This window comes from Myotis lucifugus, unplaced genomic scaffold (genome assembly GCF_000147115.1).
Source record: "Myotis lucifugus unplaced genomic scaffold, Myoluc2.0 scaffold_180, whole genome shotgun sequence".
In the NCBI taxonomy this organism is placed as follows: domain Eukaryota; kingdom Metazoa; phylum Chordata; class Mammalia; order Chiroptera; family Vespertilionidae; genus Myotis; species Myotis lucifugus.
In genome coordinates, this window is record NW_005871228.1 from 231,907 (window position 1) to 246,711 (window position 14,805).

A 14,805-nucleotide genomic window follows, 5' to 3' on the forward strand; every position below is an offset into this window, starting at 1 on the left:
ACCCACTGAGCAAAACTGGCTAGGGCCATTTGTAAATATTTTAGTAAGTGTATCTGCAAGACATGTGTTTTTTAGAAACACAACCACTATATTAGTCAGGGTCCATTTAGGAGACAGACACCACACTAGACATTTTAACAGAGATAATGCAATATAAAGAATTGTTAGGTATGTATTAAAGAACGGCAAAAGCAAAAGGGAAGGCTAAGGTATCAAAGGTAGTAAATGCAGAAAACAGCTACAAATTCTAGGACTGCAGAAACAAAAACAAGAGGAAGGGATTATTAAAACTTATCTGCAATACTATCAGCAATAAAAAAATATATTTAAAAATGAAAAAAAAAGACAGATAGAAAAAGATATTTTACATTCTACTTTGGCCCAATCTCATTGTACATTCTCCACTTATAAGAGAAAAAAAAATTTTAAAGATTTGCAGCTTAGAAGAGGAGCCCTGAAGAACCGAAACTCAGACTCTGGTGCTGATGTCTGAGGAGGGTGCTGAGGGTGCTCTGAGGTGAGTGATGGGAAACTGCAAGGTGAAATTAACATTGCCACTAGAACGAAATATCACTGCTGTGTTGAAGAAGACTCACTACAGTGATGTCCACAGGAACAGTAAACTAAAACAAGAACAGCAAGCAAACAGGAAGATGTAATTGCCTGCTGCTCACTCAGCTTCCAATCTCCCACTACTGCCCCCTATGGGTTGATTCTAACAGGGCCCTTGTGGGCAAAGGTGAAATTCAGATCCCCAGCCCCAGCATTCCAAAGAAAGGTAAGTCCTGTTACCATACCTAAAAAAATTAACAAAACTTCTGTAATATCAAATATCCAGACAGTGTTCTTATTATCCTGATGGCTTTACCATTTTTTATACTTGATTTATTTGAATCAAGATCCAAATAATGTCTGTATATTGAGGTTGATAAGAACACCTTTTTTTAAAAAGCAAATCTGAATCTATGATTATTATTATTTTGTTGCTTTTATATTTTTACTTTTTATTATAGTTTAGAACTCTTTTTCTCAAGGGGGAGGATAAAACAACCCTGTAGAGGAATGATGGAGAGGAACTATTTTCACAGACAAGAAATGTCAGGAAGCATCTCTGACATATAATAAAACCCTAGGGAGAAAGAGCCCAGGGAACTAATGAATCTGAGAATAATTTAGGTATGAATTCCAACCATGGTGCACATAAGAAAGACACGTTTGGTCAGAAGGATGCAAGTACTCTTATCTATACTTTATTAAAATACATGAAAAGTTAGACTAAAAGTAAGGCTAGTGATAAAGTGAAAGACTGCATTCTAATGGAAGTCAGACAGAAAATTAAATGTTCGAACCATTTATAGACTCAATGTCCTATGTATCTGCACTATACCTCTTAAGAAGTGTAAGGTTGCCTGGCCGGGTGGCTCAGTTGGTTGGAGCATCATCCTGTAAACCAAAAGGTTGTGGGTTCGAGCCCAGGTCCGGCACATAGGAGAGGCAACCGATTGATGTTTCCTTCTCTCTCTCTCTCTCTCTCTCTCGTTCTCACTCAATAATAAAAATTTAAAAAAACATATCCTCAGGTGACGATTTAATATTAAAAAAAAAAAAGAAGAAGAAGCTTAAGGTCTACTGTGAGACTTTATTAAGAAACTAGAGGCCCGGTACACACATTCGTGCACAGGTGGGGTCCAGCCAGCCCCACCTGCCATCGAACTCCTAGTCGAACTCCTGGTCGAGGGGACAATTGCATATTAGCCTTTTATTATATAGGATACTTTTGAAAGTTAAGCCTTTATCAAACATTATATTACCTAAAAACTCTTTTAAAATAATTTAGAGGTTGTGGTGGTATAGGTATAAGGAGAGAGATTATTATTAGGTGTAACTACTTCCCTCTCCACTCTTGCCCCAGTGCTGAATCAATGTTTTTGATGGCAAAGAAAGATCTTAATCAGGACAACACGTAGATGCAAATGGCTCTGGTATGTTTCTACAAATAAGAGAACATAACACTGAGGAGCCCATAGCTGAGTGTTTATTCTATTCCGTGTTATTGTACTGCTGTGTGATTTTTCTTTTTTTTTTTTTAATATATTTTATTGATTTTTTACAGAGAGGAAGGGAGAGAGATAGAGAGTTAGAAACATCGATGAGAGAGAAACATCGATCAGCTGCCTCCTGCACATCTCCCAATGGGGATGTGCCCGCAACCCAGGTACATGCCCTTGACCGGAATCGAACCTGGGACCCCTCAGTCCACAGGCCGACGCTCTATCCACTGAGCCAAACCGGTTTCGGCGATTTTTCTTTTTTAACTTGCAAGTAGGATGTAGTACACAAGAAAGAGACCTCCAGCTGCCAATGAAAGCTAAAAACCTTGTACCTATCTTATTAACCAGCACACAGTTAAAGGACTCTCTTATTAGAGAAAGAGAGTGAAAGAAGCATCTAAGAGCTTTTGATGCAAAGCTGACTTGAAGCTTTGAAGCTTCTAGAATCATGGGAGGCTATCTTTAAAATGGCAGGATGAGGTCATGCTAAATCTGAGAAAAGAGCACATTAAATGAGACTGGTGAGACTATCCTTATGGTGAGAATATACTTAGATGTGTGCATTCCTTAAAATAACTCTAATTTTTGAAAATACAATTAATAACTACTAAATATGCATAGTTTTAAAGTATGGGTTTATGCTTTTTTACACTAAGATAATCAGAAGAGTGCCCATAATCATGTGTAAGGAGCAACCAGGGTTTTAAACCAAATGCCAACATTCACCTGGTAGAAACATAGGCTAATTTTGGTCATAATACTTAGAGGAAGTAGGCCTTTGAGTAATCTCCTGGCAACCTAAACTGAAAAAGCAAAAATGAAAGTCAAATAGTGTTTTATTAGGAACAATGATTTTAAGGTTCTGTTGTACATTTTATAGCATCACTTATATTTTGGAACCTGAATAAAAGAAAATCAATTATGTCTACCAGTTCTTACCTGTACCTCCATATTTGTCTGCCATGTTGATATCAATGTCAGACTTTAAACTCAGCATAGTCCTAAGGACATCATCACTGCCTTTCCCAGCGGCCCACATAAAGGATGTTCTTCCTTCTAGATCTGAGTCATCTTTTACTGAAGGATGTTTTAAAAAGACCTTAACTGTTTCCTGTAAGAAAACTTCATTTAAATATCTGAGACAAGAGAGCAGTATTTTTTATGGTAACAAAGCAACTGTTATATGTGATTTCTACTAAGAAGCAAAGTATTTTTCCCTACTTTTGAATCAAATGAAATGATTGTAGTTTTTTTTTGGTTATTGTTACGGTTTTGCAAAAAGAATTAAAACCTCTTATAAATTAATAAAGTCCAAGAAAATTAATGGGCTTAAAATTAAGCTTAGAATTTTGCATAATTATTAAAAAAATAATCTCTGGGATTGCAGATTATCCCAAACACGTATTTCTTTGAATAAACATCCATAATGTTCTACAATTTTTCTTAGTCCCATTAGCATAGTTACTTAATTACTGGTATCTGCACATAGGTTAAATTTGGAGTCTAGACTTGGATTCAAGATCTTGGGCAAGTCATTTAATCTCTTGGAACCTTGGTTTCTCCATGTGTAAATAGGGCTAACATGTTCTATCTCATAGTCTTGTGTTGAAACATGGATTGAGTTCTGATTTTTATAGATTGACTAGACTAGGCCAACTTATTTTCTTATCTCTTTGTAATAAGAAAGATATCCTCTTCAAAATCTACTTTGTATTTTTTCTGAGATCTTGGAAGATAAAAGAAGATAATGGTTAGCCAAAACTCTAGGTGATAAATAAAATAAATTCTTATGAATGTCCACAAGAAAGGACTATAGCTATAGTTCTGTGAATACCAGAGAGAAAGAAGGGTGGAAATATGATTTTGGCAATCTGAGTATTCAATGTATTCAGTGGTGTAGTTGGGGAGGTCAGGAAGATAGAAGTATACTATGCTGATGACAGCATTCTTTTTTTTTAATTTATTGATTTTTTTTACAGAGAGGAAGGGAGAGAGATAGAGAGTTAGAAACATCGATGAGAGAGAAACATCGATAAGCTGCCCTCTGCACACCCCTCACCGGGGATGTGCCCGCAATCAAGGTACATGCCCTTGACCGGAATCAAACCTGGGACCCTTGAGTCCACTGGCCGACGCTCTATCCACTAAGCCAAACCGGTTAGGGCGACAGCATTCTTATAATTTAATGAAACCAAGGGTTTCACTATGCATACCATGTAGAAGGCATCAAAATCAACCGTGACTGCTTTAACGCTTGCTTCTTGGGTTCTTGGTGATCACTCATGCTCAAGGAGCTGAAGCAGCCTAGACACTATCATGTTCTGGCTGGATTGAGTGACAAAATGGATGAGAAAGTGCTTTGTAAATTATAAAAGGTGGTAAGTGAAGAACTTTTAATATTATTCAATATCTTTGGAAATATCAATAATTCATATGATTGCTTTCTCAGGTATATAAAGGACACAATTATCAGCACTAGTAATAATAAGAAGGCATTCCATTTTTTGAGTACCTGCTCAATGCCAAGACTACAGTAAGCACATGTCATAAATTTTCCCTAATCCTTACAACAATCCTGAAAGAAAAGTTATAATTATCATCGTTTACATATGAAGAAACTAAGACTCAAGGAGGTTAAGAAATTTGTGCAAAGTCACACGGCCAGCAAATACCACAGTCAGGAATGAGCCAAGGTTTATCTAGTTCCAAAGCTTTGCCACAGTGCCTTCAGGACAACTGTAGATTGCTGAACACTAAGTTTTCCTCAGTGCTATAAAAGTAACAAAAAGATGAAGTATACTTACAGTAAGGCAAATGTTACAGTAAAAATAAAAACTGAGCAGTAAAAATAAAAACTGAGCAGTAAAAATAAAAACTGCATAAAACTTCACATGTAACAATTTTATAAAAGCTCAGACTATCTTTTGCATTACAGAGTTAACAATATGGACAATTGTTGAAAGATAATTACTTTACAAACTCACATACTAGTATAGTAAGCACATGTAAATGGTGAAATTTGAATAAGGTCAGTGGGTTGTATCCATGTCTATTTCCTGTTTATGAGACTGCATTACATTTTTGCAAGATGTTACCATTGAGGTAGATGGGGTGAAGGGAACATTGGACCTCGCTGTTTCATTTCTTACAACTGCCTATAAATTTACAATCATATAAAAATTAAAATTTAATTAAGAAAAAAGATAATTGTCATGTTTTACTTACAGCAAAGTTACTCTGAGCTGCATAGTGCAAGGGTGTTGCTCCTTGGCTGTCGGAGGGGATGGTACCAGACTTATTTCTTTCTAAAAGGAGATGGACAATCTGTGCATGGCCTGAAAGCAGACACAACAAGGTAGCGATCACATACAAAGGGTGCTAATTAACTTATAATCTATTTAAAGGAAAGGGGTAAGAAAAATCACTAGCACATACATATAACATTCAAATGGTTTCTGAGGAGCAGCCCTCAGTGCAGCCTCTTCTAACTTCTCATTAAAATACTATGATAATGTAGGACAAAGGCAAAAACTACCACACTAAAAACTTAAATCTTCTATCGGGAAGGAAATGACATTAATTACTATTTCCAGATTGAGAAAAAAGAATGTTAGGGTATCGGCTTACTGCATTCCCTGGCTTCACTTTAGAACTGCCCCTGGGAAAGGTGGAAGCTGCACTAGAAACTAAAAGCCAGCCCCACTGGGCCATCAGTGCTCCTGGTCTCCGGGTTCCACTGCACAACCAATCCGAACTACATGGCTGTTCTCTTCTACTGTCAGGGAGCACAAACTGTAATATAATCTCCTGTGATCTCTGAGGCCTCCTATCCATCCCCCAATCTTTTAACATCTAAGCAATGATTTCAAATCCCCAAAAACAAGTGGGCAGGAATGAGGAGGTGGCTGGTGGTACAGAAAATATTCTACAATGCATTCTGGAGGATGTGATCTCCAAAAGTGAAGAACGGTAGAAAGGATCAAAGAATGAACAAACCTGCTACTAGTGTATCTAGGAAACCTGAATTTCACAAATCCTCTTCCTTCAGCATACTGAAGAACCAGGCAGCGAAGCAGACGCCACATTAGCAGGGCAAGGACATGCTGCACGAAAGCCAGGCAGGAGGAAGGACTTTTGTGAGCACTGTGCTCATCGCCCCGCTCTCCAGCTGTGGTTGGAGATGGACTTCTCCAGCACACAAAAAGAAAAAGCAGGATCAAAGGCAATCTACGCCATGTGGTCAACTGAAACACATCCTATCTTGTCTGAAGGATAAAACACCATCAGAAATATGAAGAGCATACCTCAGAAAGTGATCTAGAGAAGGATCCAGAGGAAAATTCAGGAAACTGCTTGGCATCTTCGACTAAGTACAAAGAGATGGCCTCTGTGAAACAAAACAGAATATCCTAAGAAGAAAATGGACTGGAATGAAAAGGTAATGGAAGGAAGTAAAAAGGGAACTAGACAGAGATAAAAGGAAATATGGATGAGAGAAGGAAATCAAACTACAATCTATAAGAGGCAGAAAACAAGCAGAACTTATGGAACAAAAAGTCAATTTAATGACATGGAGACAAGTTTGTGAAGTCCTCCCAGAATGCAGAAGAAAAGGAAAAAGGGATGAAACTGTATATGGAAATGAACTCTAATTAAATAATTTAAAAAATAAGACCACAATAATAATTGGGAAAAAAACCTCAGGTTATATTAACAAATACTAAAAGAGCAATAAAAGTGTGCTAAGTTCCTCATTTTAAATAGATTGGAATGAACATATGCAGTTTTGCTCTTGACTTTGACTGAGACTTAAAAAGCTTTTGATCAATTTAAAGGTAACCACTAATAAAACTTAAATAGGCTCCTGAAACATTAGGCAATTCAAAACCAAATAACAACAAACCTAATCCACACACCAAAAGGCAGAAAAACAACAGAAAAACAAAAGCAAATTAAAAACAAAAACACCAATAATAATCAAAGAGCAGAATAGCAGGAAAAATAGCAAATAATATATAAGAATAACTATGTAAAACTCCTGCACTAAAAGAGAAAGACTCTCAGATTGACCCCAAAATCAGACACATATATGTACTCTCTCATCTAAAGAAAGTGATACCCAAAAAGGTTAAGTAAAAGGCATATCAGGAAAATATAAAGAAAAAAATCAAATATGATTGTATTAGCACAAACATAAACTTAAACCTCTCCTCCCCCCAAATAAAGGCATTGAATGTGAAAAGAGGATTATTTTACATTGGTATTTGTCAATAAATGTGCATTACTTTTATGATAAAAACTAGAGGCCCGGTGCACAAATTCATGCATGGGTGGGTTCCTTGGCCTGGCCAGCGATTGGGCTGATTGGGGACTGTCTTGCCCAGTCCTGATTGGGGCTGATCGGGCCAGCTGGCCAGGCAGAGGGACCATGGGAGGTTGGCCGGCCGTGAAAGCTGGCTGTGGGAGCACACTGACCACCAGTGTGCATTGAGTGTCTTCCCCCTGGTGGTCAGTGCACGTCATAGCGACCGGTCATTCAGTCGACTGGTCATAACGGTCACTTAGGCTTTTATATATATAAATTAAAAGACATGATGTTGAAATGAAAACTAATATATGACAGAACACATATTATTAAAATTTAAGCATAAATAGAGGGATTTAGGTGTAAAATGGTGCCACATAATTAGAAATATAAATAATTAAATGGAAGATGGGAGTTAGGAAAAGAGAAGGCATAGAAAAAGTTTCCCATACTCACACAGTTCCTCCTACTGTTCATCTTCTGATTCACATTCAACTCACCTAGTAGAGCTGCCCAGTGAAGTGGAGTTCGAAACAAGTTATCATAAGATGTTATATTGCAGCTTTCATATGAGGTCAAAACATCAACCACTGTCATGTTCCCATCAGCGACTGCAAAGTGAAGAGGTGTTCGCCCCTCATAGTCTTGCCAGTTCAGTAAAGACTCCGTTGGAGCAGCATCCTATTTTTAAGGAACCAGAGATTTCAGACACATATATCCTCAATAAAACACATTTGACATATTAACTGAGTAGTTTTCTAAACCTTATGTTCTCTCTCAGCATAGTAAAGTGATACAATTTTATTTTCATATTTAACCATAAAAAGTATAGAAAAGATATAATAAATACCATTCACTGACTATCTAGATTGAATAGGTATAATATTTTGTGCTTGTGTATCTGGTATGGATTGAGCTAAAGCTGTATGTTTTGTTCTCTGCTCCCTATGTATACAACCATAAACAATACATAAATTTTGTATGTGTGTTTTTTAAATATTTACACTTATGCATTATACACTGCATATCCTTTGGCAATTTTTTTTCAACACTATATTTTGGGGTATCTATGTTGATACTAGTTAATCTTTAAGCCACAATGTAGTTACCCATTCTCCTACTGAAGGATACTTAGGTTATTTACATTTTCCCACTATTAACAATAATGCTGCAATGAACACACTTCCTTTACATGTCCGCTTGTAGCACATACGTTTCTCCAAACTAGAAACCTAGAGGGGGAATTACTAAGCTGGAATTGTTAAGCTGTTCTTCAAATAGTTGTTCCAATGAACACATCCATGACAATGTGTAAAAGTTTTATTTCCCCAAATGCTGGCAAATTAACCATTTAGTATTATCAAGTTTACTACACTTTCCCCTTATAGGTATAAAAGGAATTTCTCTGTTGTTTTAATTTATAGTTTTTAGAAAGGCCATCCGGGTCTAGCAGCACCGTGGTACTCACCAGAATGCATCGCACTGTATGCACAGCACTTGGATCTTTGTGGTTGGCTGCCCAGTGAAGTGGGATCTTGCCTTCAACATCGGGAATCCCAATGTTGGAATCATGCTTGATAAGCAGCTTCACGTGCTCAGGGTTGTTGTAGTAGGCACTCCAATGCAGAGCTGTTTGCTGCAAAATTGAGATTCTTAAAATAGTAACAGCAGTAACAATACATGACCCATTGTTCCCAGGCTTTTACTGTGTAGCAGGCACTGTTGTAAGAGTTTTATGTATTTTATCTCATGTAGTTGTCATGAAATTCTGGGGGAAAGTGCCCTTGAATTTGCACATGATTGATAAGGAAACTGAGCACAAGGAGGATAAGTATTCTGCTCAAGGACATAAAGGTAGTAAGTGACCAAACTGAGACTTTAACACGGGCAGTCTGCCTGCACATCTGCTGTCCTTTTCATGGCAGGCATTCAGGTAATCAGAAACTAAGGAATGATAATACTGAGAAAGAGAAAAGCAGCCCAATAGTTTATGAATAACTGTCAACAAAGTAAGTGATGATCTTCATATTGTATCAAGCTACTTCATAATTTGACACAATGTTTTGAATTTTATTATCTATTAAAAATCCATGCATAGGAAATCATAGATCTGGAATTATTTTCTTATATCAAAGAATAAATTTAGCTATAATTTTACATGATAAATTGTTAGACTTAGTTACTGATAAAAGATACATTTGGAAAATACAGCAAGATTTGCTTTATTTCAGATAAAAGTTAAAAATGAACATCCTAAATGGGCTGACATTACTTTAAAATCTCTTCTTCATTCTCATCAACATACCATAGTAAGACTGCTTTCTCTGCCAAGAGATTTATTAAGGAGACAAAAGTAGCACTGTCATCAAGCCAATCTAGAATAAGGTCATCTAACAGTAGGAACCAAGCTCATTTGTCACAATAAACACTTTATATATACACTAGAGGCCTGATGCACAGATTTGTGCACTGATGGGGTCCCTTGGCTTGGACTGCGCCCTCTTGCAATCCAGGACCCCTCAGGGCTGATCAGGGCCAGTCAGGGAGGGACCGTGGGAGGGCTCCAGGTCGTGTCTGGCCTGTCTCGCCCAGTCCCCATCGGCCGGACCCCAGCAGCAAGCTAACCTACTGGTCTGAGTGTCTGCCCCCTGGTGGTCAGTGTGCGTCATAGAGACTGGTCAAATGGTCAAACGAACGGTCAGACACTTAGCATATTAGGCTTTTATTATGTAGGATGGTATTCATTCAGAGTGTACCTATAGGCATTTAATATAAAGAGCCGCCCTAACCGGTTTGGCTCAGTGGATAGAGCGTCGGCTGCGGACTGAAAGGTCCCAGGTTCGATTCCGGCTAAGGGCATGTACCTTGGTTGCAGGCACATCCCAGTAGGAGGTGTGCAGGAGGCAGCTGATCGATGTTTCTCTCTCGTTGATGTTTCTAACTCTCTATCCCTCTCCCATCCTCTCTGTGAAAAATCAATAAAATGTATATTTAAAAAAAAAAAAAAATATATATATATAAAGAGCCACTATTTAACTTACTACCTTTTATTTAGTAATAACTGCAAAACAAAAAAAGTCACAAATACAATAGCAATGAATTGCCTATAACTATATTTTCAGTAAACAACATGTGCAATTTCTGTAATTTTTTTCTTTTCCCATGTAATGTTTGTTCTGAATGTATTTATTGAAATGTAATATTATGTCTGTTGAATCTAAGAGTAAAAAAATTGGGGTGGCATTTTTTATATATATTTTTTATTTTTCTAGTAATTCTTTTTTTCCTCTGGTAAAATTCCTATATAATAAAAGAGTGATATGCAAATTGACCATCACTCCAACATACAAGATGGCCACCCCCATGTGGTCAAAGATGGCCTCCACAAAATGGCCATCAGGGGAGGGCAGTTGGGGGTGATCAGGCCAGCAGGGGAGGGCAGTTGGGAGGGACCAGGCCTTAAAGGGAGGGCAGTTGGGGGTGATCAGGCCTGCAGGGGAGGGAAGTTGGGGGTGGCCAGGCCAGCAGGGGAGAGCAGTTAGGGGCGACCAGACTGGTAGGGGAAGGGAGTTGGGGGCGACCAGGCTGGCAAGGGAGAGAAGTTAGGGGTGACTGGGCCAGCAGGGGAAGGCAGTTGGGATGACCAGGCCTGCAGGAAAGGGCAGTTGGGGGCAATCGGGCCAGCAGGCAAGCAGTTAGGCATCCATCAGGCTGGCAGGCAGAAGCGGTTGGGGCAATCAGGCAGGCAGGCAGGCAAGCGGTTGGGAGCCAGCAGTCTTGGATTGTGAGAGGAATGTCCGACTGCCCATTTAGGCCCAATTTTACTGGGATCGGGCCTAAACGGGCAGTCGGACATCCAACTAGAGGTCCCAGATTGGAGAGGGTGCAGGCTGGGCTGAGGGATACACACACCCCACCCCATGCACGAATTTTGTGCACCGGGCCTCTAGTATATACATAACATAAAATTTACTATTTTAACAGTTTTTAAGTGTACAGTTCAGTGGCATTAAGCACATTCAAATTGTTATGCAACCATCAGACCATGCATCTGAAATATTTTTCAACTTCCCAAACTGAAACTCCAAACCCACTTAACAATGACTACCAATTGCCACCTCCTCCCAGGCCTTGGCAACCACTGTTCTACTTTCTGTCTCTATGAATTTGACTATTCTAGGTACCTCATAAGTGGAATCAGACAATATTTCTCCTTTCGTGTCTGACATTTCACTTAGCCTAATGTCTTCAAAGTTCATCAATGTTGTAGCATCTGTCAAAATTTAATTCCTTTAAAAGTGTGAATAATATCTCACTGTATGTATACACTGCCTTTTGTTTATCCAGCGATCTGCTGTCAATGAACATTTGAGTTGTTTCCATTTTTTTGGCTATTCTGAATAATGTTTCTATGAATGTGGGTGTACAAATATCTGATTTCAATTCTTTTGGATGTACACCCAGAAAGAGTATTACTAGGTCATATGGTAATTCTATGTTTAATTTTTTAGGAACTGTCATATTGTTTTCCACAGTGGCTGTACTAATTTACATTCCTACCAGCATTGCACAAGGGTTCAAATTTCTCTGTAGCCTCACCAATGCTTATTTTTGTATGTGCATAATAATTGCATCCTAAAGGGTATGAAGTGCTATCTTATTGTGGTTTTGATTTGCTTTTCCTTAATAAATAGTGATGCTGAGCATCTTTTCATGTGCTTGTTGGCTGTTTGTGTATCTTCTTTGGAGAAATGTCTATTCAAGTTTTAGGCCCCTTTTTAATTGGTTGTTCTTTTGGTGTTGTGCATTTATATTATATGTCATAAAATTATTGCTCTGTGACAGACTGGAAATGAAAGAAACTGATCCTTACCCTCAGATACTTTGAGAATCACTGCTCTAGGCGTTTGTCTCACTTTCTTCTCTGTGCCTGCCTAGACTGTGGAGTTCCATTTCCACCTGTCTCACTGGATAACCTCCCATCCCTGTTCCATACAGAATCATATACTAATATTGGAAGAGAGTAGGAAATTTCTAGAATATTTGGGGAAGACATTATAAAGCCCAAAGAAATTCATAGCTTCTTAAGTGACTAGTATTCTTTGTGGATTTATCAAAGTGCTTTTTTTCAGTAAAATATTAGCACTGTGGAGATGCTGTGAGTTAGGAATAATATTAGTCTACAGCAGTGATGGCGAACCTTTTGAGCTCAGAATGTCAGCATTTTGAAAAACCCTAACTTAACTCTGGTGCCGTGTCACATATAGAAATTTTTTGATATTTGCAACCATAGTAAAACAAAGATTTATATTTTTGATATTTATTTTATATATTTAAATGCCATTTAACAAAGAAAAATCAACCAAAAAAATGAGTTGACACGCGTGTCATAGGTTCGCCATCACTGGTCTACAGTATGCTGTAAAACAAAGTTGATTACAGAACTTTGGATTATGTGATTGACTACTAAACAAAATCAGAAAACTACACAAAGAACACTATGAGAGTGAACGAATTATTGAATATAAACATTGTGGATGTAATCATAAGAGTTTTAATTACATGGGAGTGTTACAGTTAGCAAGACTCTATAATTAAGTGCCTGGTTGAAACAAAGAGGATTATTGAACTTGTCTAACTAACCACTACATTTTTTCCCCGTAAAAAACGATCAGAGCAATAACCAGTCTATTACAATGACCAATGTGTACAATATGTTAAACTTCAAAATCAGGGAAGATAGTGAATCATAGCAACAAATGCCAGGGCGGATGCTAGAACCAAAAGGAAATAACTATGCATCGGCCACCACAAATCTAACACCATGGTCACTATCACAACCAGCTGTTCAATAAGGGGTTTCTGTTTGAATTCTAGTCCCACCACTTGGATCTTGGGCAGAATTTTAATCTTCTTGGGCTTCAGTTTCTCCATCTGTATAAAGAAGATGGTACTATCTACTACACATGGTTGCTAGGAGGATAAAATGACAGACTTTAAGTGTAATACTTTATTAGGGCATGTGGGGACTTGGAGTTCTTCTATCATGTGTATGAGGGGTAATTCCTGCCTTCTTCCTTGAGGTTTCATATTATAAAAGGAAGCACATGCTTCCTGTTCTTATTTGTCTTTTATTTTGGCGCTCCATTACCTTGTTTTTATCCTGTGTATCCACCTCTCCTGGCGCCATAAACTTCAGCAGAAGCGCTAAACACTTGGGGCTTTTGTGTCGGGTGGTCAAGTGCAGAGGAGTCATCTCTTCTAGATCCTTCTGCATCCAATTCGCTCTACGTGTGAGTAAGAGTTTCATGAAACGATAATTTCCCTAAATAAAAAACAAGAGATGGTAAGAGGAAATTTAGTTTGAGGCCATTATTTTTTTTAATTTTATTATTTTTAAAAAATGTATTTTTATTGATTTCAGAAAGGAAGAGAGAGGGAGAGAGAGAGAGATAGAAACATGATGATGAGAGAGAATCATTGATCGGCTGCCTCCTGCATGCCCCAAAATGGGGATGGTACCTGCAACCCGGGCATGTGCCCAGACCAGGAATCGAATTGCAACCTCCTGGTTCATAGGTTGATGCTCAACCACTGAGCCACATCGGATGGGCAAATTTTTAAAAATTTTAAAATGTTTCAAGTATTTTAATTATTCTGCTGCAATAACAACATTCAGAATAATAAGAGGAAAAATACTTAAAGTTCTACTACTCTTTCAATTGTTTAATTTTTTCATGTTTCCTTCTAGCCCCTTTCCATATGCATCTAGTTTACATAGCTGCTGGTCAATATTTCATTTTATAAAAGCAACATATTTTATTTAACCATTCTAATATTATTTCCAATGTTTTCTTTATAGAAGAAAACAGGTTTGTTTTTTTCTTAAAATTTTTCATAAGAATAAATGATCAGGAACCAATTTACTGGGTCAAAGGAGTTTGTACATTTTATGTTTTTTGGTGTATTCTTCAAATTGCTATATAGTAGCAGCAATAAGTATATTATCTTTAGCACATTTTGACCAATATAGCACATATTACTTATATTCAAAATATGGTAACTTTGTGAAATAAGCAGAGATTTTAAACCCCAATTTACAGGTGAGATTCAAACGGGTTAAATGTGTTGTTCACAGTCATCTGGTTGATAAGGAGGAGGTGCTAGTTTTCTGGAAGACAGCTATTTACAGGTACAACTAAAGTAGAAGCACACCTTGTTCACACTTCGGGTCCCTGACTCATAAGTCACCTAAACACCAACCCAGAAGTCACTGCAGGCCATCCATCTGAGGCAATTCTCTCCACATCATTTAAACCCTCCAATTTGATAGATTCAACTCATCTGGAAAAAGAAACACTACAAGGGTAGAGCAACACACTGGAGGGGATCCTTGTCAATCATTATAGAATAGTACCTCCTTATCCACAGCTTTCTTTTCTGTGGTTT

General features: G+C 37.8%; 1 protein-coding gene across 7 annotated transcripts in view; it reads right to left on the reverse strand.

Annotated features, from left to right (window-relative positions):
• The window catches only part of INVS (inversin), a 113,594-nt gene that overhangs the window by 43,884 nt on the left and 54,905 nt on the right, over nucleotides 1-14,805 (reverse strand). For 6 of the 7 annotated variants that reach the window (XM_014462383.2, XM_014462384.2, XM_006096461.3 and 3 more), the window contains exons 4-8: nucleotides 13,508-13,681; nucleotides 8,825-8,992; nucleotides 7,857-8,037; nucleotides 5,277-5,386; nucleotides 2,991-3,162 (exon numbers count right to left, since the gene is read on the reverse strand). In XM_014462383.2, the coding sequence (XP_014317869.1) occupies nucleotides 2,991-3,162; nucleotides 5,277-5,386; nucleotides 7,857-8,037; nucleotides 8,825-8,992; nucleotides 13,508-13,681 (805 nt within the window). Of the gene's footprint in view, nucleotides 1-2,990; nucleotides 3,163-5,276; nucleotides 5,387-7,856; nucleotides 8,038-8,824; nucleotides 8,993-13,507; nucleotides 13,684-14,805 lie in introns of all 7 variants that reach the window. The other variant, XM_023760336.1, reaches the window with a different exon arrangement.